The 27138-nt window shown below is 42.5% G+C and overlaps 1 protein-coding gene across 4 annotated transcripts; it reads right to left on the bottom strand.

The window, feature by feature from the left end:
* Window positions 1-237: 237 nt before the first annotated feature.
* Window positions 238-26780, bottom strand: caprin1b (cell cycle associated protein 1b). Of its 4 annotated transcripts, none has more exons than XM_084334633.1 (18): window positions 26640-26780; window positions 25783-25962; window positions 25538-25600; window positions 25344-25430; window positions 24988-25226; window positions 24789-24871; window positions 11442-11654; window positions 11261-11313; window positions 10873-10956; window positions 9508-9678; window positions 5820-5928; window positions 5520-5572; window positions 5320-5412; window positions 5017-5163; window positions 4482-4635; window positions 2312-2488; window positions 949-1055; window positions 238-846 (listed from the first exon to the last, which is right to left on the bottom strand). In XM_084334633.1, the coding sequence occupies exons 2-18, from the start codon at window positions 25960-25962 to the stop codon at window positions 760-762; spliced, it is 2100 nt and encodes a 699-aa protein (XP_084190759.1). In that variant the 5' UTR covers window positions 26640-26780; the 3' UTR covers window positions 238-759. The 4 variants fall into 4 exon arrangements, with proteins under 4 accessions (XP_084190759.1, XP_084190761.1, XP_084190760.1 ...); XM_084334635.1 differs by having other exon boundaries at window positions 2333-2488; XM_084334634.1 differs by having other exon boundaries at window positions 2312-2485.
* Between the last annotated feature and the right edge of the window lie 358 nt (window positions 26781-27138).

Raw genomic sequence — 27138 nt, 5'->3', positions numbered from 1 at the left:
GCACATTGTCAAGGTACACTACACACACAACACATCCACTTGTGAGGACATTGCATTAACATTCTAACCCAACCACTCCTACCCTAACAGCAGATCTGTTTTTTCTATGCAAGGGTGATCCAAAATGTCCTTATAAGAAAGGTGGGCCGTCAAAAGTCAACTCCAACAAATAGTATTGCAAAACAGATTTGTACCAGACATCCCTAAGTGTACAAATAAAAACACTGACCGCAAAGCAAGGGTATGCAACACATCTTTATTGAAACTCTTGAAGCAACATCAATTTACAAACCGAGAAAATGGGAGCTTCTTTTAAAATAACAAAAATGCTTTTTTATTTTATTTTTTTTAACCCAAAATGACAAACAAAAGAAAAAAGGGGGCAGAGAAGAGGGGGACACCTCCCAAGGTCTGGATCAGCAGTGGCAGGTACTGTGTTTTATTTTATACAAAAAATAAATTAATGAAATCTTTCAAGTTTACAGGAATATTCAAACACGGGCTTGCTTTAAAACCATGATAGGATTTACAGCTTGGCTTGTTGTTTTAGACTCATTAAAACGTTTAATATCTTCAATATCAAAGCAGGCGTACTTTGATCAAAGAGCCAGGAAAAATACCACTGATGAAAAACAAACAAAAATAAAATAAAAAGGACATAAGTGAGCTGGGGCAAATGCATTCTTGATTTCTGAAATTTTCAGTGTGGTGCAAGTTAAGTCAGTCAGTCAGTCACAGTCAATATAAACAAAAGGCCTTTCAGGATCGCATTGCCTGAGCATTGCCTCGAGAGACTCCTCTGGGTCCCTGGCCCGTTCCTCGCTTGTAATTCTGTTGGTAGCCGTCCTGAAGCGAGAGGGGGACAAACAGAAACATCAGTGACTTTAGAAGCTACCCTTGACAGATACCAAGGAAGGATGCACAGGGGCAAGGGTGCGTCTCTCATACCCGCTGGTAGTTTCCGTTTGAGTAGTCCCGAGTCGTATTGAACTGGGTTTGGCCGTATCCCGAGTTTGGAGTGTTGGTGAAGGGAGGTCGATAACCATCGTAACCACCTGGAATTGAAAATGGTACATTTACAATAGTGCTGCTGTCAACTTGCCGCAATAAATCCAAACTCTGATGTGAATGCTACGGCTTAATTTGTTGCCGTTAAGTTGTCTGTGGCGGTCAAAGAGGATTATTAAAGGTCCCATGCATCGCTATTCCTTGCACTATTTGGGCAACTTTACACAATTCCTGTGAGTCTATGGAACACATCTGTAATAAAAAAATAAATAAAATAAAAAAATTCAAAGTACTCAAAAGCATAATTTTTCTAGTTCAGGATTTCAGGCTGTTCTTGGATGGGCTCCGCCCATAAGCGCTTTGAGTGACAGTCACCCACAGTCTGCACTGGCACAGAGAGAGAGAGATAGAGGTCAGGTTGTGTGTAAAATGCGTGTGTTATGAGCGTGCTCTGGGAGAAGTCCCTCCACGAGAGAGGTCAGGTTGTGTGTAAAATGCGTGTGTGTGTTATGAGCGTGCTCTGGGAGAAGTCCCTCCATGAGAGAGGTCAGGTTGTGTGTAAAATGCGTGTGTTATGAGCGTGCTCTGGGAGAAGTCCCTCCACGAGAGAGGTCAGGTTGTGTGTAAAATGCGTGTGTGTGTTATGAGCGTGCTCTGGGAGAAGTCCCTCCATGAGAGAGGTCAGGTTGTGTGTAAAATGCGTGTGTGTGTTATGAGCGTGCTCCGGGAGAAGTCCCTCCACGCGCGGTCAGGTAGTGTGTAAAATGCGTGCGTGTGTTATGAGCGTGCTCCGGGAGAAGTCCCTTCACGCGCAGTCAGGTTGTGTGTAAAATGCGTGCGTGTGTTATGAGCGTGCTCCGGGAGAAGTCCCTCCACGCGCGGTCAGGTTGTGTGTAAAATGCGTGCGTGTGTTATGAGCGTGCTCTGGGAGAAGTCCCTCCACGCGCGGTCAGGTAGTGTGTAAAATGCGTTTGTTTCCCCGACAGAAGCTCCTCTCCCCCTCCCTCCCTCCCTCGCTTGTTCTCTGCCTCGCTTCACTTTGAGGAAGTGAAGGTATTTCCACTCACTCTGCTGTTGAGGGGGCGGAGATATGCAAATCAGTACCTTATTCACATCAGCAATACTGTCAAATCAGAACAGCTTAGTTGAGTGAGGGAAGATCTCGTGAACTCGAGACTAGACTGATGAGTCAATATGATAATTAACGACACAGACCACATTGATATAATTCCCCATTGCTAGGAAACAATGCTAAACACTGGAAAAGGCCATTTATAATGCATGGGACCTTTAAGAGACTCACCTCTGAAACCATTGGATGTACCTCTGTAGCCGTTGATCATACCCCTGGCGTTGCGAGGTCCACCACGGGACATGCCCCTGTTGTAGAAGGACTGACCCTGCCGACCAAAGCCTGGGCCCTGGGGGGAAGGCTGTTGATGGCCCCCTGATTGGTCTTGGGAATGGAAGGTACCGACTACTAAAAGAAAGAGGGCGAGAGTGGGGGTGGGGATGGAAGCAAGGTCAGGATGGGAGTCAAACCCAAAGTCACTGAATGTGGATGTGCATGAAGAGACATTGAATTTGGTTATGCCTAAAATGGCAATGATGGAACTATTGTTGCTATATAAGATAAGATATTCTTTATTGATCCCCTTGGGGAAATTCAGAGGTACAGGTATGGGCATGGTAATAGTAGAAGACATAAATATAGGCAATTGTAACTGTGTCTGGCTGTGTGACATCAACTTGTCAGCATGGAAATAATAGCACCAGGATAGCTTAGCAAGTAGTTTACCAGACGTTGTCACTTTTGTGATTTGGTACATACCCATTTATTATTAACAGCTTAAAATGAGGACTATGACCATACAATGCCTGGCCATGCGGCATTCATTCAATGAACACAATTATATCAATAAATGGGGATCACAAACACTAGCCACATTGTTACTAGAGAACCAACTATAACAAGTTGACGCGTGACGCTTCTGTCAAACGTCAGGTGGAACAGGAAGTAAAGTCACTGGTTCAGGTTAAATCAAATTAAACCTGTAGCTACATTCAGGTACAAACAATGGAGCGCCACTTAGTGACCAAACATGGCACTGCAACTAAATAACAACAAATACAATAGGCAGTTAGGCACATTTGTGACCGTTACACAATACAATTATAGTAAAGATAAAAATAAGCAGTAGTGTAATATAGTAGTGTAAATGGTGAAGCAGGTAGTAGTTGACAGTAAGGTTGTAGGAGAGTAGTGGTCCAGCGGTCAAACCCTACTGGTTAGATAGCCAACAGGAACCCCCTACTCTCATATCAATAGTAAATGTTAAATACAAGGCTGTCAATCGATTAAAATATTTAATCACATATTAATACAATTAATTCATTCAAATGTACGGTGCCTTTAAATTAAATAACCAAAATGACAAATATTGTCCATAAAAACTAAAAGGTACTGCAATTAGCATAAAATAAATATGCTGCAAATAATCATAACATGGCAAAGCCCAGTAGGCAACAACAGATGGCCATATTGACCTGCTAAATCTAATTAATCTAAGTACTCCCAACTAGTAAAAAGGTTCACTAAAACAGTTTTTTTTAAGCATTAAAACCAAATGATGGACTTCAATGCATCGCAACAGACACATTGTACAACAGGTACATTGTTAAACAAAATCTTCCATTACTCAAAGAGCATTCCTTGGATCTGATCCCTCACACTTCTAAAGCAAAGTGTCCAACCTCACATGTGGAAAAATATAGGGTAAAAAAAACATCCCCTTCTACTATGTGGAATCAAAACAGTGTCACAAATCCTACTGTATAGAGTCTTATGTTAATCTCCTGCCAACCGTTTACAGACGGATATATACTTTTGTACAGTAAAACTGAAGTTCTCTCTCACACATAGGCCCTTTCACTCCGTGCCGGAGCCGGTTCCCGAACGTAATCTCGAAACCGGCCGGCGCGTTCACACCGGGAATAATTGGTTCGGAACATGAAAAATCGGTGCTCAGTGTTTTCTTAGAGGGCCGAACTAAAGCCTCAGTCATGTTCCGAACCAATTATTCCCGGTGTGAACGCGCCGGCTGGTTTGAGATTACGTTCGGGAACCGGCTCTGGCACGGAGCCTGGTCGGTGTGAAAGGCCTAACAGTACCGTGTGACAGGTTATTTTCATTGTCTGGGCATATCAGGGGACAGGACATACAAGAAATACATGTCAGTAATTCAAATGTACTCAGGAAACATTTGTCTGAAGTAGTCAAGTCACCAAAATCTTATATTATTTTCTTGATATATGAACTGGTATGACAATGTTTGTACATTTTTACAATTAATACAAAATAATAATAATGTTTTTATGCATAAAAAAAAACTCTACATTAATACACATTTGTGCTAACGCGCTATAACTTTGACAGCCCTGTTAAATCAAACATGCACCCCAGCTCTGCTCACCAGGTTGCAGTTGCTCCGACTGCATCTCTGTTTGCTCCACAGGGTGCTGTGACTGGCCGTTGAAGTCCGGGGTGTAGCTGTTCTGGTATTGGCTGGCCTGGGTCAAGGCCTCCGCCTCATTGGCCGGCGGGACCGGGGCGTTGAGGTTGAACACCTGAGAAAAAAACAAAACAAAGGCCAACTCGTGTTGAAACTGAAATCAGAGAAAGGGTCACAAGCTCATTAAGAGTTAAGTCCACGGCTCAATGATTCCTGGAAACAGATTGTCTGCACGCCAACACAGTACGATCAGAGGGCATCTCAGGACTCCTGTTCAAATCCACGTATTGGTAATAGCAGGGTGGCTAATATATTTCTATTCTCAAGCAGCGCTTGGGGTGTTAATTAGCCCAGGTCAACTCCCGTGGTGGGTAGACGGTTCACGCCTTAGGATAAAACATTAACACGTCGAATCATCACCATCGATGTGTAACTTTGAGTTCTTCAGCAGGTTTGACTTCATTGAGGACAACAAGCGTCATCACATGGGCCTTACTGTCTGCATCGACTGGAATGGTGCTGCGTTGACATTGATGCCACTGCTGTGCGGAGATTTGGAGACGGGCTGGAATACCTGCGTCTGGGAGGCGGGGGGGAGGGCTGTGGAGGGTGGGGGCTGCTCTGAGGGTAAGGACATGGAGGTCTGAGGAAAAGAGAACAGAAAGACATGTGAGCAAATCTATTTGACAACCAGGACTAGCAGTGAATGGATGATGATAAGAACTCATGGGACTCGGGAGTGAGATTGCCTAAAGAGGCTCTGACGAGCCAACAGCGAGACTTGGTCAAAATGGTCGACCTGGATGGGGTCGATGGAATCTGTTGATGGTCGGGGGTCTGGCGTGTGTGAGGGCTGGTACATGGGGGGCGGCGTCGGGGAGACCATAGGGACCTGGAAATGGAGAGTATACACTTACAACATGTACTTTCATTACCACAGGACTTGTTATGTAGGGAAATATGCTATAATTAATTCTTTGTCATTCTTAAAACACTCACTTGCGTGGGCTCAGGCTGGACAGGAACGCTGTTGGGTTGTGATAGGCGGGAATCTGGATGAATAGAATATAATAGAAATACTTTATTCATCCAGAGGGAAATTTGGCATGAACCGACAATAGAAGGTAGTACCAGAATTGCATCATCATGAACCAGAGGAGCTCCACCATACAACTTCAGTGAAGACACCAGAATTGCATCATCATGAACTAGACTAGATGACTATGCCACCTTTATGAAACCCAAGCTGGGTGTATACATGCAGTTTCTGGATGAGCAAGTTAAACTTGCAACACCAACCTGGAGGACACACCATCTGAGGCAGGTCCATGTTCTGGGCGGGTTTCATGGGCTGGGCTGATACAATGGCTGGATCTATAAGATGTCCGTCAAACTCCAGCATAGAGTCCTGAGAAGGTAGACACAGTTAACAATAACATAGGGATGGGAGGTATGCAGTCATGGATCCATGCAAAGGTTTGGAATTTTACATTATCGTTGTACTACCTATAGGGCTGAGCCCAAACGTTCGAACCTTCATTAGTTACGTTGGCATTTGAATCTTAATTAATGGGTTTGAGCCTCCGCTTTTTAATTCATTTTAATTCTTGAATTTGTTTCACTTTTTTTTCTATATATATATATATATATATATATATATATATATATATATATATATTTTTAATTATCTTTTTCCCCCTCCTCTTTTTCCGATTTTTCTCCCATCCCACTGTTAGTTGTTATGCCAATTCCAAACTCCCTTCCTGGTTGTTGCGCACCCCCCCTACTGTTGGTCCGGGAGGCCGGAGACTGTCACATGCTATCCTCCGACACATGCGCAGCCAGCCGGCAGCCAGCCTGGCAGCTCAGATTCTCACTGGGAGAGTGTAACGTGTGGAAGATCACACTACCTCCCTCCAGATCCTTCCTTCGCTGAGCAGGCGCCCCGACCGAACTGTAGGAGTATTTTTCCGTTTACAACGCCCAGGACCCACCCATCAGCTTTCCCACCCTCTAATACTGCCAATTGTATTAGTACGGACGACCAGCCAAACTGAAAACAATGTGGAGAGCTGGATTCGAACACGCGAACCCAGCGTCTCCAGCATTGGTGGTGAGTGCCTTGCCCACTGCACCACCTAGCCACCCCTGTTTCACATTTTTTAAATATATTTTACCCAAAAAATATATATCAGAATGTGATATATATCAGAATATCACAGTACTATGTTGTGTTTACAATAATTCGAAAGTCACGCGCAAACACAGACAGATCAACACAGTATAGTCGAGATGAGGAGGGGTCACCATCATACATTATCAGGAAATGAATCAATCATGCAAAAAAAGAGTGAGTTGAGTGACTCACACTCACCCGTTTTACTTAATAATACGTTTGGATTAAACCAAGTGTATGCAGTGATGCTGAACTGTCCCAGCAGAACACAAGTTACTTAACGTTACACAAGTATGTTATGCACGTTAATTAAGCTATGCACGTTTAGCTGGCTAACGTTAAGATAGCAGGAGCCATCGGCCAACAAAGATGTTGTTTCAACAAATGTATTCACAAAATGGATTACCATCTAAACATTATTGAAGCCTCCCGTGACCAGTAAGTAGGTACTACTACTCTTAATAACCACAGCAATATGTGCATATGCGCTACGTTATATGCGTAAATGTGCGCTATGACACTCGACAGTACTGAACCAGAAATTATTTAGGAGCAAATTTCTTTGCATGATTAAAAACGATGGTTCAAACGTCCGTTCGAAAAACCCTGGCGAATGTTCGAATCCCAAAAACAGGCTTCGGGACAGCTCCAATTACCTACTGTAAAATATATACATAATGTATATTTTTAAGTAAAAGAAAATAGAAAATGTTGAATTAGATAACACCATGACAATTGTATTATAAAGCAAGATAAAGACGGCATATCACACTGTAATTTGTACTGGAAAACTAAATACTGTCATACTGCCAAAAGAAAGACAAATATTGATATTTTGGCCATATCGCCGAGCCCCAATTTAACATGACGGGAAGCATTTACACAGGGTTCCCAGACTGTGGGACTGCTAAATGAAAGGACTTTCAAGTAGTTTTCCAAGCACTATTTTTCATTTTAAAATGGCATTTAAAAGTATACAATTAATTCACTTATAAATGCGTTTATGGGAGGGGGTCCAATATTTATGGCTTAAAACCAATTCCCGAACCCGTCGTTATTTCCCGAATGTCTTCCCCCCACTCTGTCTCCCATTCCTCCTCTGTCTCTCCCTACTGGACTGCCCAGTAGAAATAAAGCGATAAAAAAAACGCCAAAAAAATAAATCTTTAAGAAATGTTCTCATTCAGAGTCAGAGTTTTATTTGCCACATGGAAGCAATACAATCATACAGTATTCATTAAAATCATAAATAACGTTTTCCTGACTTTGCTGTGCAGGCGCCGCAACCGACCTGTAGGAGTCGCTGTTCACAACGACCAGACTACCACCCTTCGACTTCCCACCCGCTAACTCTGCCAATTGAGTTAGTATGACGGCCGGCCCAAGCCGGAGGCAACGCCGACAGCCGGATTCAAACCCGGTGTCTCTTGCGTTGATGACAAGCGCAATGTCCGCTGCGCCGCCCAGCCGCCCAGTTACCTGCGCCCTATTCCTAAACTAAACAAGTATTACTTGATGGTCGGCGTACAACCTAATTACACAAAATAATAATTCATACTAGGGGTGTAAAGGTACACATATCCGTACAGAACCGTTTCAGTGTGTACCGTACCGAACAACTGTGTACCGAACGAATACAACGGTATGTTAACCACTAACGACCGCCCACAATCTAATATTATTATTAAAAAAAATTACAAGTTGATTATTAATTTCAATATAGAATATTCGTTGACAGCCCTACAAGTACAATTAGTTACTACACACTACATCACCCCATGAGTGGAACATGGAAAGCCAAACTTTCCCCCACTGTACCGAAAACCCGTACGAACCATGACTTCAAAACCGAGGTACGTACCGTACCGTGGTTTTTGTGTACCGTTACACCCCTAATTCATACCATATACAAAGAAACAAACAATCCACAGATTAAACAAAAACAAGAAAAGAAAATCTCACTATTCAGATTCACATTTGAATTTCATACTGACTAAATACCTTTTTTATAATTCACGTCTCTAGCGTGCATACGTACACATACTATCGATAATCTAGCGTTTATTTGAAAACGATTCATAAATAGGCTGAAAAATGACAACGTTTTGTGTATTCTAGAATATTCCAGTAAATGTCTTTTATCATGGAATCTTTATATTTTCCTTGAAAACGAGGGCTTTTCAAAATGCTATAAAACGAAAATGAACAGATAAAAAAACAATCCGCTTCGACAATGTTGACTGGAAAACGAGTCATTGATAAGCGACGGGCAGATTAGACACAGCCATAATTTAAAACATAGATTAGGCGTTTTTAACGATAACATTGAAGTGGATGGTGGGCATTCAACAGGGTAAATCAAGGTTAAGCAAGGGCTCTGAAAGTGTTAAGCTCGCTATGGAGAGAATTCCACAACTTTACACCAATAACTGAAGGACACATCTGTTTAAGTGTGGTACGTGCAAACTGATGTTTAAAATTGTATTTCCTCCTACTAAACTCACCTTCTAAATGAAAAAGATTGTGTAACTTTTCTGGCAGTGTCTTATTTCTTGCCCTAAACATAATTCACACTGTTTGAAACTTAACCATGTTTTCAAGTTTAATTATTCTAGATTTAATAATGGATGAACAACACTTTCAATGTGAATGGTTGATTTGAATTTCAAGGACCTTGTAATAAAAAGGGCAGTTTAAGGAATTTCAGGCCTAGACTTTTTTTGGTAAAAAAAATCAAGCACTTTAAGCACTTCAAGGACCTTGTGTGAACCCTGTTTATGGGACAAAATGACCTTCAGTGCAGCTCCTCACCTGCATGAAGTTGTAAGTCCCCTGCATCTGCGCCATCAGGTCCTGGACAACCTGCTTCCTGACCATGGGGTCTGGCGGCGGTGCTGCTGGAGCCATGGTCAACGGATGGGTCTCCAAGGCAACAGGCGGAGGAGTTGGCTGTAGAGGTTGTTGTTGTATGGTACTGACTGCCTGTGGGGGAGAGAGAGAGGGAGAGAGGTCATAACTAGAGTTGTTCCGATACCGATACCAGTATCGGAAATGCAGCCGATACTGCCTAAAATGCTGGTATTGGCATCCGCGAGTACACGTAAATTCTAGCCTCCGATACCATGACGTCATTCATCTCCTGCGGAGAGTGAGGATTATAAAATGAACGTGTTTTAAAGTGTGATGCTGTTTGTCATTTTAACAGCAGATACACTTTCTTAAATTCCATTGTCCCCGACAGTGCGGTGTGACGGGGAGCTCGGACGGGATGTGTTTTGCTTGCTGGTGTTATGATAGCATTAGCTGAAAAGCTAGCTAGTTAACAACATCCGCTTTAACGTTACATCAAATCAGATGATCGCCTGTCCTTTCTCCAGGACCTGACACTGTCCGTCTATCAACAATAATGCACCCACGGTGAATCGTATTTAAGTCAAGTAGCTACTGACTAGCGTTAGCTGACTAACGTTATCAAATGGCAATGCGGGGAAGACGAGCTAGGTCAGCTAGCTTAGCATGATCACGGTACCGTGGCTAAGGTTGGTGCTATTCATAATCCAGCAATAATGGCTGCAGACCTGCAAGCAAAGTACAGCAAGTTCCAAGTGCCAAAGGATAAGAGTCTGAGGCGGAGTCTCAAAAGAGAATGTTGAATATTTATTTTGCATCGAAAATCACAACATGAACGTTAATACTAGCCAGAACCTCTGCTACTAACAGACTGGGTAGCGAGTGCAACACCGTCTAACGTCCGTGCGGATCATTGGAGTAGGGTATATCTGCAGTGCCGCAGCCCCATACTCATTGATTAATGATACTAATACTAATATATACAATCACCTGTTGTTGAATAAATAGCATTACTTTCTAGTTATTACTAAAAAACAGTATATATAAACCAGTATCTGTATAAAAATAAAATAAAAAAGTATATAAATTAATAAAATTATTTTTTATGTATGCACTGGTATCGGATCAGTATCGGTATCGGCCAATACCCAAAGCTTAGGTATCGGAATCGGGAAGGAAAAAATGGTATCGGAACATCTCTAGTCATAACTCATAACACTTCACCCAGTCTCAGGCCAAAAAGAGAACATCCTGAGCACTTGACTCAGAGGTTGCTTAGACGAGGCCCGTTGTGGACGACGAAAGCATTCCAAGAGAACAGCATACCTCCGTTTCTGTGGTCCACTCGTCCCCCTGCTCCTTGTCACTGCTGCTGTATGTGGCATCTGGAATGAACTGTCTGTTTACAAACTGGACACACGAGATGGAAAAGGACACATCAGGACAGTAGTAAAGGACACCCAAACCAGAAACACAACTATGAATACCATGGGGTAATTCGGAGTCATTGGCAGCAGCAATGCAACACAAGCACACAACAACCACAACAGCTCTACATACAAATATCAAGATATGTATAAAAGATGAAGCATTATGCACATAATTTAGTGTGATCTGGTGTGCATAGTTAGTGGATCATGTGCCGCTCATCATGTACAGATGTGCATGAGCGCAGAGAGCAAGACGGGTTCTAAATCTAGAGAACTCATCTCACCTCTGTGGCTTCCACCTCAATGGGCTCTGTGTACTCCTCAATTATCTCGGCTTCTGTGAAGAGAGAAAAACAATTCAAAAGAATGCCATAACAACCTCTTTATTGCTTGATTAAATGAGCATTTTAAAAATAGTGCATGGGTTTTCTCTGAATGATGATTGAGAGTGAGTGAGTGAGGGACCTGGATCAACAGTCTGCTCCTCCGATTCCGACAACTCCACTACTGCTGCTGCTGTTGTTGTTGCTGCTGCTGTTGTTGTTGTTGGTGTTGTTGTTGTTGCTGCTGGTTCGTCCTCCTCCAGCTCCTCCTCGCACACTCCGTTTTGATGAGACAGGACCTTGTCGAAGTACCCGCTCAGCAGCACCTGGTCCAACGTCTCCTTCAGTGCCTTGTCTGTGGAGAGGAAAGATGTCCTTCAATACAACGACAACCCGAGCCAGTCACCATCACATGATCATCTACTGTGTAAATCAGCTTCAGACAGGGCTGTACAGTGAGAAATATACTGTGTTTACATGTACTATGAAATAATCGGTCTGTGCAATGAATGAATTTACTGAAGTAGTACCCGTGCGATAGCCTGTGTGAGAGAAATACTTTTTTGCTTGTAAAGTGCATCAATGCTGGGGATCGGTACCTTTCACATTTGAACCGGTACCGGTACCTGTGAATAGATACCGGTATCCAACGGTACTTTTTTTCCCTGTACTTTAGTCTAAATCTTTTATCTACCTACCTCAGTTGTAAAATAAAATTCCAAACTTAATAATGTATTATTATTACTTTATTATTATTTACATCTTACTGATGTAAAGCACTTTGAACTGCAATCCCCTGTATGAAAGGTGCTATACAAATAGTTATTATTTATTTAGAACATCATATATATATACCGTATATACACAGTCACACACATATCAAATAAATGTTATGTTTTTTTTTTTTACAAATTAACTTAAAAAAAAGGTACACATCTATATATTTAAATACAAAATAAATAAGGTAATGTATTTTACAAAATAACAAGTATAAAACAAGGGTAAACAAACCACCCTAGCAGCAATTAACTATTCTGCTAATAAAAAAAGTCAAATACACATCTATATATTTAAATAACAAATAAATGAAAGTATTTTACAAGTGATTAAACAAACAAACAATCTAGCAGCAATGAACTACTCTGCTGCTGATTGAGTATTCTAGCAGTTCTTTTCGCTAGTCCACACTCACTGTGTCCCCCGCTTTGGCGAAGACCCACTCTGCCGCGGTGTGTTTTGCTCTTGCATAACAGCCTAATTTGTGGCTTGTTTACCAACGACCAGTCTTGTCCTGACTGCGCTTGCACTGTAGGTAGCAACGTTATGTCCGACGATTAGCTAACGTTATCTTAATAACGTTGAATGGGTTACAAATGTGAAACTATGGAAGCAGTAAGCCGACCGCTAAAAAGAAAACCCACCCAGTGCAAGCACATAAAAGAAACTTTCAAGAGGTAGTGTTTCAAGAGCAGAGGTGGAAACTGAGCTACACTTTCTAACAACCTGCCCACTGTACCAAGATATCAGAGACATATACTCCCCATGAAATGCAAACACCCAAAGAGAGTTTGAAAACATGTATTGTGCCGTTGACATTACCATGCGGTTTCGCTTTGCGGTAAACAAAACGTGATGTCATCAGATTATTAATTTTGTTTTTTATTACTGGAAATTAGCACCGTTGGATCTCACGTTAATCGATAGACGGTAGTACCGACGTTTTTCGGTAGGTACCTTTAAAAGTACCGAATTCGGTACCCATCCCTAATCAATGTGCCTCGCTATTCTACTTGGTAGTTGTAGTCTATTGTGCAATTAAAAACCATGTCCCCATCTGTGTAGAGTCCACCTCCAACACCCACAATTCCTAGCGATCAATCCAATCTATCTGTAAGACCGGGATGTAGGGATGGGCAAAACACACAAAATTGCTATTCGGTAAGCCGTTTTTGAAATCAATATTTAATTTTTTCGCCATGGCATTCATAATTCATCCAGCCAACCTCCGGTGCTGCAGCGGGACCCTGAATGAGATTGCAATGCCTCAATACCGCTGCCTGGTAGATGGTCGGGCAAGTTACACTCAAAACCGGAAGTTGTGATCGGTGCGTAGAGGAAATCCCTCCGGCAGTAATATCTTGCTACGGGACTACAGACAAACACTGGCGTGCATATGGATCACTTCCATAAAGCAATAATGGATATGATTTTGGCGTTTATTGCGCCATACAAACCAGAAATGGATCTAGGCGATCGGCATGAAAATAATTGGGATCTTTTTCTTCCAGTCTCATCGGCGAACGGGATAAGGATAAGCTGTCCCCTCAGAGCCATCAGGCCTGAGAAATCAGACAGCTGGGTTTGACAGGAAAAATACTTACTACTATGGTCAGAAGTAAATTAACTTTGTGAGATGCTGTTGTGCTCGACAGTACACCTTCACAACAAAGCATGAGCAAAGCCTATTATTCAAAAAATTTTAAAGCGTTTATCGCTTTATTCTACTGGGCAGTCCAGTAGAGAGAGAGAGAGAGGTGAAACGGGAGACAGAGTGGGGGGAACACATTCGACAAACAACGACGGGTTCGGGAATCGAACCTGGGTCGGCCGTGCCGCGCGTTATGTGGTTCGCCACTGGGGCGCCATGAATGTTTCTAAAAAGTGTGATATTTCTCTTGGAGGAGATTCTGCCTGCAGCAAAAACAACTTCCTAAGAGCTGTGTTTGAGCAGCAAAATATGAGGCAAACTTGCATCAAACTAAGAAACTATGGCCATGTGGTATAAAAAACAGTATTGAATATAGATATATTTTAAAGTAGGGATGCCCTGATAATGTTTTTTTTGCCATTGATTTAGATCACTGATCCTCTATGAGCCATATCAGCCGATACACTGTCGATACGTATAGTTATTTTGTTATAGCAGCTGGTGTAGCAGTATTATAGGCCAGTTTACATTGTAGATGGCATTTGTTACATCCGTCTCAGACACTTTGTAATAGTTCCAGACCACTGTCATTAGGTATTAGGTTAGTTAGCATGCAACAATGACGGCCAACTTCGCAATCGGCGAATAGAAAGCATTATGGGAATTATATATTTACTGAATATCTGCTGATAACCATCGCCGGCTGATCGCTCTGGGCATCCACATTTTCAAGGCATTGTATCAAAGTTAGACATTCAAGTAATGTTGGGGCGGCTAGGTGGTGCAGTGGGCAAGGCACTCACCACCAATGCTGGAGATGCTGGGTTCGAGGCCAGCTCTCCACATTGTTTTCAGTTTGGCTGGTCGTCCGTACTAATACAATTGGCAGTATTAGGGGGAGGGAAAACTGAGGGGTGGGGATCGGACGTTGTGGACAGCGACTCCTACAGGTCGGTTGGTGCGCCTGCGCAGTAGAACCAAAAAGCGATGGGGGCGGCGCCCCTCCAAAGCGCAGACCCCTGACGCTGAAAGATTGCGCCGCGCAGGTGAAAAGATGCGACGGCTGCTACCTCGAGTATCGGAGGGGACTCGTGCTATGTATGACTTCGTCCACATTGCAGCCGGCTTGTGGGAGGCAAAAAACAGCGTTCGAGACAGGGGAGGGTTGAATTGCACGATACAAAATTGGGATGGGAGAAAAATAGAAAATGGGAGAAAAAGTGGATAAAAAAAAGACATTCAAGTAATGTGACAACACTAGCCCTTAACACATTGGTCGCCATAAACGAGTTACGCCGTTTTTGGCCGCCATGCGTTGAACGCCAACAGCGGCGGAAGCCGTTTTTTTAAATCAATATTTAATTTGTTTGCCATGGCATTCATAATTCATCCAGCCAACCTCCGGTGCTGCAGCGGGACCCTGAATGAGATTGCAACGCCTCAATACCGCCGCCTGGTGGATGGTAGGGCGAGTTACACTCTCAAAACCGGAAGTTGTGATCGGTGCGTCGAGGAAATCCCTCCGGCAGTAATATCTTGCTACGGGACTACAGACAAACACTGGCGTGCATATGGATCGCTTCCATAACGCAATAATCAATATGATTTCGGCGTTTATTGCGCCATACAAACCAGAAATGGATCTAGGCGATCAGCGTCAAATAATTGGGATCTTTTTCTTCCAGTCTCATCGGCGAACGGTAAGACAGTAACGTTATTTTCAGCACGATTGTGCGTTTTTGTTTGCAAACAGTCTGATCAATATATCAACCCATACTACATAAAGCCGTTACTGACGATAAAGGAATTATAGACGACCCCCGCCCCCCTTTCCTCCACGCATGATGAAGCATAATGTATACCGATCATATACATTTGAATTTTTTAATATAGTGTGTATAGGAAAGAAACAGCAATCGATAATCTATCAAATGCGTTTGGGCCTATAACTAGCGTTTTTGGAATTACAGCAGAAAAGCTTATAAACATACTTATATTCAAGACGGTATTAACACAACAATGTATGAATGAAAAGATATAACGTTCCCACATCCGGAACGATAGATAATCGATGTTGAATGGGCCATAGTAATGTCAATATAGCAATAACATTTAAAAGGTTATAGCCCTGCAAAGAAAGTAAACATCTCCATAGGCTTTCAACGGTGGCAGACTGGCTATATTGATGGATATAACCCATGGCGATCAATGTGTTAAAAACCCCACGGAAAACCCCCACAAAATGACTCATCTAACACACCAATGTCTGTTTAGTTGACTCATTGACTAGAAGGGAAAAGCACTAGATGAGCCACACTTCTCAGTTCCTACGGGATGGAACAGGGTGGCAACAGTACAAGTAACGCCACTGACATTCAAATTCAATATCACACTTTTTTTTAAAGGGGGGGGGAAATAACACCTTAACACTTTGGATGACAGCAACGCGTTTTGTCGTTAGTTCATGCCGACCTATGAATGCCACCAACGCTATATAGCGTTTGTTTGTCGATTGGGAAGATACCGCCCCCTATCGTCTCTCCCTGTGTAACTGCACCCCATTAGTTTAGACCGATGGGGGGGGGGGGGGGGGGGGGCAGTTTCCTCATTTTACTTTTCCGTCAAGTCAACTGAAGAGACCCAAGTTGATCGCCGACCCCAGAACAGCGTGGATTATGTATTTCCAGCACCCAACGCTGAATCAATAAACGCGATCGATATTTGGAATGGCGATCAGGAATTGGAATAATCTTTTTGGATAACATCTGATCTGAGGTAAGGAATCTATTTTACCAGTCTTGGGATAATCAGAGCTTTTTTCACAGATATATCAACGTGTCCCATATGTGTGTGTGTGTGTCTGTGTGTGCTGCTGATCAGGAAATGAGAGAATCTATATTTCAGCCCGCTTCTATAGCGTGCATAAGTACACATATACTATCGATTAGGGCTGGGCGATAAAACGATAACGATAACTATCGCGATAAATTATTTCCTCGAAATAAACATGAAACGTGGTCGCAAAGTTTCGATATATCGATTTTCCAAGCTTGGATATGAGCACACGCACTAACAACCAATCAGTGAAGGAGATGGCCGACAGCGGAAGAAGACCCGGAAGGAGACCCGGAGGTAGGACTCAACAACAAGGCTGGCTAGGCTATTTAGCTTGCACAGCGCTATTTTATATATTTACGTGCCGAGTATGTGTGTGGCGTGAATTCTGAGGCCACGTTTATAGTAGTGTGGGGTATACAGTGGACGTCGTTGCAATGTATTGGGCGGAAGAGAGTGTTTTAGGGTCATATTTAGTACATTGTCATGAGATACTCCGCTTGTCGGCTAACTGCTAACGTGCGCGGACTGATGACGACATCAACTCGACTCTCGGGACATTCGCCACCGGACATTCGCCGCCGGGCATAAGAAGTTAATTAAACTTGACAGACATTATATCGATGATAATTATCGATATCGAGTTATATGAAAATAATTTTATCGCGATAACGTTTTTGGCCATATCGCCCAGCCCTACTATCGATAATCTAGCGTTTATTTGAAAATATTCATAAATAGGCCGAAAAATTACAACGGTTTTGTGTATGCCAGAATATTCCAGTAAATGCTGTTTATCACGGAATCTTTATATTTTCCTGAAGCAATCTTTTTCCTGGCAATCTTTAAATACTTAACCTACAAACATGAAACCGTTCCATTAGCACACCATTGATGTAACTAATGATGAAAAAAAAGTTAGTTTTCATGCACAGATCACTAGATTGATCAATTTCTGTGTATGCCAGAATATTCCAGTAAATGCCGTTTATCACGGAATCTCTATATTTTCCAGAAAAACGAGGGCTTTTCAAAATGCTATAAAACGGAAATGAAGCGATTAAAAAACAATCCGTTTTGACAATGTTGACTGCAAACAAGTCATTGATAAGCGACGGGCAGATTAGACACATAATTAGGCCATAATTTAAGACCGAGATTATGCGTTCACAACTCTTATCATTGAAGTGGGTGCTGGCATTTAACCACGTTAACCAGTGGTAATCAAAGTGTTAAGGGGAGACATTTATGGCAAGCGGCTCTCTGGCACCAGTTCACAGCATGGAAATGACAAGAGTAAACCTCATAGTTGATGTGCACCAAAAACAAGGTTGTTGTTTTTTCAGTGAATCCCTTTGTTACATCAATATTGTGCCGTTAGAACAGTCTTATGTTTGCAGGTTAAATACTGCATTTAATGATTGCTTCTGGCCATCCAGGAAATGGAGAAGCTTTTAATTTAGCTTTAAAAGCTAAATACAAATACTTGCGACAATTTAAGAGACCAGTCACAGCTGTAGAAGTAGCATTGGATGTGGCGAATTATGAGGTGCGCCGTAATAGTTTATAAACGGATATATCCCAGTGGTTAACACTTTAACTGCCGAAAAACGCTTTCCAGCGTCCTTCCCGGCCATGCTCAAGTTGCCGAAGACGCTTTACAGCGTCTTTAATATCAATATTTCAAAAATCTGCGATCGGATTCATATTTCCCCTCCGCTGGCCTGAGATCCACCAGGAGGACCCACTGAGCTCTCTGGCGGTTCAGGAGCGCCATCTGGTGGCCGATCGGCGCAATCGCCAAACAGGAAGTTACATGGACGATGTGCTATTCACCTATATTACTTCCGGGCACTCGGTATTTGTCCCGGCATCCTAGCTCGTCACAATACATAGCGATCCATTGCAAAATAACTCGATAAACAACATGATTTGGACATATATACTATTATACAAGCTGGAAATGGACCCGATATTTCTACATACCATAATAGGTAAATGACTGTTCCACGCTCATCGCCCAACGGCGCGAGGAAGATCCGGTAAGATTCAGCGTTATTTTTGAACGGGTTTCATATAAACTGTTATGATGAACATATGACCCACACTAGATGAATGATATAACGCTGCCCACGGAATTATAAACGATCCCCCGCCCATCCGGTCATCATCAGATCATACGTAGATCATTCTAGAAGTACGTCCAATTGAAATTTTTTATATCGCCCCGATTGCCATCAAACTGTATTTCATCATCAATATAATGCATTTGGGGCTATAGATCACGTTCTGGAGAAAGCTGCAGAAAGAGATGAAAACATACTTATACATTAGACCATACTTTACTATGAATATGTGAATGAAAAAGTTTAACGTTGCTACACAATGAACAATACATATAGGACTTTGAATGGGCCCTAATAATGGCAATGTAGCAATAGAATTTAAAAAGTTATAGCCCTGCAAAGAAGGGGAACTTATCCATGTTAAATATAGCTGGCAATCCAGTCATTTTCCGGATTTCTGGCCGGCACCCAAAGTGTTAACAGTTTGACCCAAATAGTGGCATTGTTGACATTTACAAAAACTACAATTTCTAAATGTACCATATTCAATATAGGATAGAGAGCATTCATAGCAGTCCATTCCATATCCATAGTCTACCTATATCTGCTCCATCTCACCTGGCGAATTTATTGCTCAAGTTGAAATATTTTCAACCCAAGTGAACGCCTTTCGCACTGCCTAGAGCAAAGATACGCCTGTTTGCCGCTTTCTATTGACTTTGTATGCATTCACACAGCCATGCCGCCTGGGTCGTGACTGTAGAGGACAGACTAGTCCAGACCAGCAACAGTGCGTTTCGCTGACGAAATTAAGATAAAACTGTCAAATATGAATTAAAATGGCCAAACAGCTATCTTTAAATACTTAACCTACAAACATGAAACCGTTCCAATAGCACAACATTGATGTAAGTAATGATGAAAAAAAGTTTGTTTTCATGCACAGATCACTAGATTGATCAATTTCTTAACACTTTGGCTGCCATGGGTTAAATTCATTATCAACCGTAGGTTGCCGGCTCTATTTGTCTATAGAGAAAGTCCCCTTCTTTGCAGGGCTATAACTTTTTAAATTCTATTGCTACATTGCCATTATTAGGGCCCATTCAAAGTCCTATATGTATTGTTCATTGTGTAGCAACGTTAAACTTTTTCATTCACATATTCATAGTAAAGTATGGTCTAATGTATAAGTATGTTTTCATCTCTTTCTGCAGCTTTCTCCAGAACGTGATCTATAGCCCCAAATACATTATATTGATGATGCAATAGTTTTATGGCAATCAGCGCGATATAAAAAATTCCAACTAGACGTACTTCTAGAAGTTACTACACGTCATCTGATGTTGACCGGATGGGCTAGGGGGCGTTTATAATTCCGTGGGCAGCGTTATACCAATCATCTAATGTGGGTCAAATGTTGATAATAGCAGTTAGTATCGAAGACGGTAACTTTACACGCTAAAACTCACCCAGTCTCCGCGCGCCGTTGGGCGATCATCGTAGAGTAGAAATTCTATCATTATGGGATGTAGATTTACCCGGTCCATCTCCAGCTTGTATAATGGTATATACGTCCAAATCATGTTGTTTATCGAGTTATTGGCAATCGATCGCTATGTAGTGTGACGAGCCAGAGTCCCGGGACATGTACAGAGTGCCCGGAAGTAATACGGCCGTCCAGCACAACCTCTACGGCACTTCCTGTTAAGCGATTGCGCCGATCGGCCACCAGATGGCGCTCCTGAACCGCCAGAGAGCTCAGTGGGTCCTCCTGGTGGATCTCAGGCCAGCGGAGGGGACATATGAATCCGATCCCAGATTTTTGAAATATTGATATTAAAGACGCTGTAAAGCGTCTTCGGCAACTTGAGCATGGCCGGGAATGACGTGTTTAAGCGTTTCCCGGCACCCAAAGTGTTAATATGGGTCTCACTAAATCTTCAGATCAAGAACATGGGACAGCATTTTTTGTGGTGATAGCCATTACCAATCAACGGCATGCAGTATTGAATTGTAGCACGGATAGCACGACTGTACCTACTCCAGAGCAGTAGCTAAAATCAGCACAGGTATGCCATGCTCCGCACTGGTCCATTGGCAGTGGAAACACCAAAACAAAGCGGGAGCACCGACTCCGCCACAGCACGGTAGTGGAAAAGCCCCATTATATAAACAGCTAAGCCTCTTACAACCACAATACAACTACCCATGTAATCTGCATACAAAATTATATTCAGTGTTAAATACTTGCCCCTAGCCTTCTTTCACCTAAGACTTATGGCAACATGAGACTTGTTCTGAACCACCATTAACTTAACCCCGAGCGGTCCGGTACGAGATTCATATCATGCTATAAATCGATCAATACAGAACGTATTATTAACACTTTCTTTGCCAGGCTTATGTACATCATTATACCATCCTCTGCCAGCTCTATTTGTCTATGGAGAAGTTCCCCTTCTTTGCACGGCTATAACTTTTTAAATTATATTGCTAAATTGACATTACTATGGCCCATTCAACGTCAATTATCTATCGTTCAGGATGTGGGAACGTTATACTTTTTCATTCACATATTCATACTAAAATACGGTCTAAAGTATAAATATGTTTTTATCGTTTTCTGCAGCATTCTGCAGAACGTGATTTATAGCCCTAAATGCATTATATTGATGATCAAATACAGTTTGATAGCGATCGGCGCGAGATAAAAAATGTCAAATGGACGTGCTTCTAGAAGTTACTACTTATCATCTGATGTTGACCGGATGGGGGGGGGGGGGGGGGGGGGGGGGGGTCGTTTATAATTCCGTGGCCAACGTTAGATGATTCATCTAGTGTGGGCGATATGATCATTAGAGCAGTTTGTATCGAACACGGTAAAAAAAAACGCTGAAACTTACCCCAGTCTCCTCGGGCCGTTGGGCGATGAGCAAAAATATTCCTATTATGGGATGTTGAAATATGCGATCCATCTCCAGGTTGTATAATAGTATATACGTCCAAATCATGTTGTTTATCAAGTTATTGGTAACGGATCGCTATCCATTGTGTCGCGCTCGAGTCCCGGGATCTATAGCGAGTGATCGGACCGAATTTGGATGAGTACCAGTACTAGCAAAAAAAACACATTGCAATCTGATGAAAAATGGCGGAGCAATTTACACTATAAAAAAGTAACTGTACTTACAGTAGATTTCATTCACGGTTTTGCTGCCCTGTCAGGGGCGCCTGGTGGTACTAAATCCAGATTGAACTCAGTCATTGGAAAGGGGAGATTTGGCCCGATCCATAGATGTCATTTCAAATTGTGTCCCCCATGGCAAAATTCTGTACTGTACTCTCTACAACCCCCCTGTAAATCATCTGCCCTTTATTAATTTGTTTCGGTTTTTTGTACATGCAATCTCAAGAAGGTGCTGAATGAGCTCAGTGGCAATTTCTCACGTCTGGTCAATGTTAGCATGGTGTTATTCACCGTCAAAGATGATGATTTTTTTTGTTTTTACATTTACTCAATTCTAGTAACAGACACAATATTTCTGACACTGGGAATACATTCCCTGAGATCCATAGATGTCCCTAAATACCAAGAACATGCAAATGGACCTTGTAGAAGTGGAGCAATCTTCCATTTAATTAGGTAAGTATTTTTAGGCAAATCTTCTGAAAATATAGTTAGGACTTAAGAGGTTAAGTCATTAAGTACAGTAACATGCCAATGTCGTTTTAAAAGTTCTCATCCATTGACTGCAGATTCCGTAATAACTTTTAAAAAAATCTAATTGAACACATTCCATATTCAGACGTGCTAATGTAGAGGGGAAACATCTCTGTTGAGCCACGCCAGCCTTTTCACTTGGTAGCTCAGACAAAGCAGGCCAAAGCTGCTTCCTCTGCCACCAATGCCTGAAGCCAAGAGGTCTGCTACTGCCTGAATTAAAATCCCAGAAACACCAAATGAGATCTTGTTGCCAAGGTGAAAGGGTTCAACCTGGTCCCGCTAATCTGAACTGAGATCTGGTTGCAGAGGTGAAAGTGTTCAACCTGGTCCCGTTAATCTGAACTGAGATCTGGTTGCCGATGTAAGTGTTCAACCTGGTCCCGTTAATCTGAACTGAGATCTGGTTGACGAGGTGAAAGGGGTTGGCTGGTCCCGTTAAGCTGAACTGAGATCTGGTTGACGAGGTGAAAGGGTTTGGCTGGTCCCGTTAAGCTGAACTGAGATCTGGTTGACGAGGTGAAAGGGTTTGACTGGTCCCGTTAAGCTGAACTGGGTCAAAATCATCATATCATCATGTGGTTCCAAAAAGCGGGCCAGTGAGACCACAAGCGACAGGGCCAGTGGCAAACTGCCCCACTGCTGGGTCAGGAGAAGCGAGCCCACGGTGCCCACTCCCTGAGCAGAATGCAGCAGTCACTGTGCAAGTCCCAAGGCCAGACCGCTGAGAATGCCAGCACTCTAATAACCCCAGGCTCCCAATTATTCACATCACAGCACTGGACACATGGTACTGTACATACACTAACAGAATCTGAATGCAACAATGGGGTAGATTACGCCAAGAAGGCCCTTGAAGTCAAAGCATCAAACGATTGCCTACAGGAGTATCACCACCACCACCACCTCTCGTCACCACTGCAGAATACAGCCTGGGGATACCAGCACAAATATTTTCAAAATATTTACGTGACGAGAGATAGTCAAGATAGAGCTAGCTCCAATTTCCAGTCCCAAATCCAAAGCGGAATACAGAATTGTTTGTCGTCTGACTGATTGCTGTGGTACAAGCCATCGCATCGTCGCAATGTCCTGCCAAATGTTTCCCCGCCAGCTGGGCCACCAAAAGACACAGTTGGCCTTGAATAATAAATGCCCTGTGGCAATAAAATTGGATAAAAAGTGATTGCTCCAACTTGAAAAAGAGGAGGACATGACATGGGCAGATTTTTGGGGGGGCAGTGAATAATCAAAGCGTTGTGGGGTATATGGACATGTAAACCTAATTTGGGGTGAGGCACAACATGCTGAGCGGGACCAGGTGGAAGCAGATTGCAGCCTTATGTTCCACAGGGAACAAAGAGGATTCATTAAGTAACTATATGGCCATGGCACTACATCTATATGATAGATGTAATATCTAACCTGGCTGTAGCCTTCCTGTGGCCAAAGTTTCAAGATGGTTCTCATAAATGCAACGCTTTACAACTTTCACATCCACTCACACGCCACCAACGATCAGCCTAAATATCTGCGTCTGAGAATAATTGATTTTCAATGGATGTTGGATTATTTTTTATACAGGCTATATCCTATACTGTTGTGGGTAGGGGTCGGGGATGTTCGATATTGCCTTTTTTACCGATATCCCGATATTGTCCAACTCTTAATTTCCGATACCCGATATAAACCGATATATGCAGGGATTCCCCCGACAAAAAAACGAATAATTTCAGGTAATTAACATTACATATCTCTTGTCGTGGAATTAACACAACATTAGTACTTTTGACAATAAATAAAATAAAATTATAATTTTTGAAAACAGATACTTTCCGATATTACATTTTAATGCCAATATCGGCCGATAATATCGGTAGGCCGATTATTCGGACATCCCTAGTTGTGGGTAATTTTTAGAGTGGTAAAAAGGACCATTAGAGCTAGGTATCAGCATTGATTCCCTGAGTCGATCTTGATGCACAAGGTCCTGATTCCATTCAATTCAATAGATTAAATTAGGCTTGATGCCTCTGGTTTCAGGGGACCAGCAACTGCCATTGTTGTCGCAAGATGTAATTTTGTCAACTGAATTTCCATAGTAGTTCAGCAGAAACTCAGCGCAAAGCAACCTAGAGACATGTGCAGGGCGTGGGGGCGCTAGAAATAACGTTTAGCAAAATGATTCACACATCTGCCAAAAAATATTAGATTAAAAGATTGATCTTGGGATTTTAAGCGATTCGATAAGATAAATTCTATTTCTTCCTCACCCCTAAGAAGCATTTGAATATTGATTTGTGTTGTCGTTTACCACTGTGTGATTACCACCAGTGATTGAAGCTTTCAAATCAGCCCTAAAATTAACCCAAGCTAATTATAAAAACAACGTTGCAGCCATATGGAAAGATTGTTCTGAAATGGAATAAGACTTACATGTCGTTCCTACCACAGCCTTGTCCCTCCCTTCCAACAGGTCCCAAAGGTGTAGAGATGCCTCTTCATACTGGTCAGCCAACCTGCAAGTGCAAGGAGTGACCTTGTAAGCCTCTTCATCATCGAAAGGCACAAAATTCCATCATCACTTCCATCATCCACTGCATTACAGTCAACATGGAGGGGCGTCTGGACCAACCTGACATGTTGGTTACAGTCCGGTCCCACTAGCTTGTAGAACTCATCGAGAGCAGTGAGGTCTGCGTCTGTGAGTAGTGGGGAGCCCCCGGCCCCCTGCCTTAGCTCCTGTCGCACGGTGTGGTCCCCCAGTCGGTCCAGGACGTACTGCAGCTCCAAAACCGTCTTCAGTCTCTTCTGTTCCGCCTCCTCCCGCTGAAGCTGCTCCCGTCGCGCCGTCTTCTTCACTGCCTTCTGGATCTGGGGATGACGAAGACGGCAGAATGAGCCACATCAATAGAAAGACGAAGGCAAACATCCCACCACTCAGGGGAGAGAGAGAGATGGTTTCAGAGCCACAAAGAAAGTCATCCTCACGTCTTGTCCCAATGAGAGGAAGCCCTTCTGCAACTCCCGGGCAAACTCCAAGTTATAGGTGACTTCCTGGAATTTGGACAGGGCGTCCTAAAGTGCACAGAAAGAGAGAGTGAAATCCAGAGCAATCCTCTCAGTTTCATCATATGGTAGAGTGATGGTACAGAGACGATGTATGAGGGATCGCCGGTGCTCACCAGTTGGTCCTGATTGAGACGCTCCCCTTTATTTTTCTTCGCTTGGTAATCATCCAGTTTGCTCTGTAACAGAGAATTCAACATTGAATGTTAAGGGGATGCATTGGCAAGGCAGCTATTAATTAGAGAGCCGTCTGCAAATCCGTGCTTTTGACTCGCAGCGTATTGATTGTTTCAAAATGGGACACCCGTCACTCAAGGGCAGGGGGGGGGGGGGGGGGGGGGGCGATGTTCAAAAAACAAACCTTTTTCTTCTCCATATTGCGAGCCTTCTTTTCGATGACGCCCAGCACCTGCTTCATGACCTCGGACTGGGCCCCAGAGGACTGTCCACCAAGCATTATTTGGCCCAATAACCCTGGAGCGGATCCCACATCTGGGCTGGCGGACTGCACTGTCCCGTTACCGTTCATCGCTGAAGGCATCTAGAGATCAAAGAGAAGGTTGATTTCATTATTATTATAAAAAAAAATTTAAGGAAAAACAAATATACATAGCCAATAAAGTGTACATCAAAATATCAACACAAACTATACTCAAGACAGGACAAGAACACAAAACAAGGATAAAGGGAATATAACAGTTATATTCTACATGGTATAACACCACAAGTAACTTCATCATATTACATAAACATAATACCTCAAATTATACATATTGAAAGAAGGTTGATTTCATATCATCATCTAATCTAATAGAGCACAACAAAATCTCCAGATTGATAGAGCATTTGTTGAGATTGTAAGGTTACTGCTAAGTTATTGTTTCATTGACTAACAGAGTCAACCAGGAGTTAAAAACAAATGGTGCTGCACTGTGGTTAATTAGTACAACATATTGGCTAGCCAGGTCAATATCGATATATGGATAACAGTCCCGACTTCAGACAGTAGCGTAATGATGGATCACATTTCTCTCTAGTCTCTAACTAATATGATCATTTAACGTTAGTGCAGCTAGCTAGCTGAAGTTAGCACCAACCCTTGCCTTGTTAGCTAACGTGCCCTCTTGTCTTCACGCAGAGCTCGCTTGCTAGCAAAACATCATGTGCTAGCGGCCAGCCAGCAAGCTACAACAAACCCGACTCTTTAAAGGCACCTACCTTTATGTTATATATATATATCCACAAGGGAGCTTTCTCGCGAAATTATTAACGAAGTGGCCGAGTATTATTATGATTATTATTGTGTTGCTTTTCTTTTCTTTTGTCACTGTAGTGTGGGATCCGCCCCGCCGGCCTCACCGACAACTGAGACGGTTCTAGAGGCGAAGACACTCTTTATAGACTACCGCAACACTTCCGGGATTCTGAAATCGGGGAGGAGATGGCGAAGGTCCCCTTTTTAGCAGTCGAACATAATGCCCGTTTGAATTATTAAGTACAACAAAACCCACTAAATTATACTGGAGAATAACTGACAACCATATTATTGTAGAAAAATTACATGTTTTTTGAATTTAATATAATTGTACAATAATATTTCGATATTAGTATTCGTGAACTGACAAGAACAAGTTACAGGTTGAAAAAACCCTCAGCTCAGAACTAGGCAAAATCTGCATATGGCTCGCTGATAACAAACTATCATTACACATGGGCA

Source organism: Notolepis coatsorum (assembly GCF_963971535.1).
Source record: "Notolepis coatsorum genome assembly, chromosome: 18".
In the NCBI taxonomy this organism is placed as follows: domain Eukaryota; kingdom Metazoa; phylum Chordata; class Actinopteri; order Aulopiformes; family Paralepididae; genus Notolepis; species Notolepis coatsorum.
The sequence above is the reverse complement of the archived record's forward strand: the minus strand, read 5'-3'. Positions and strand labels throughout refer to the sequence as shown.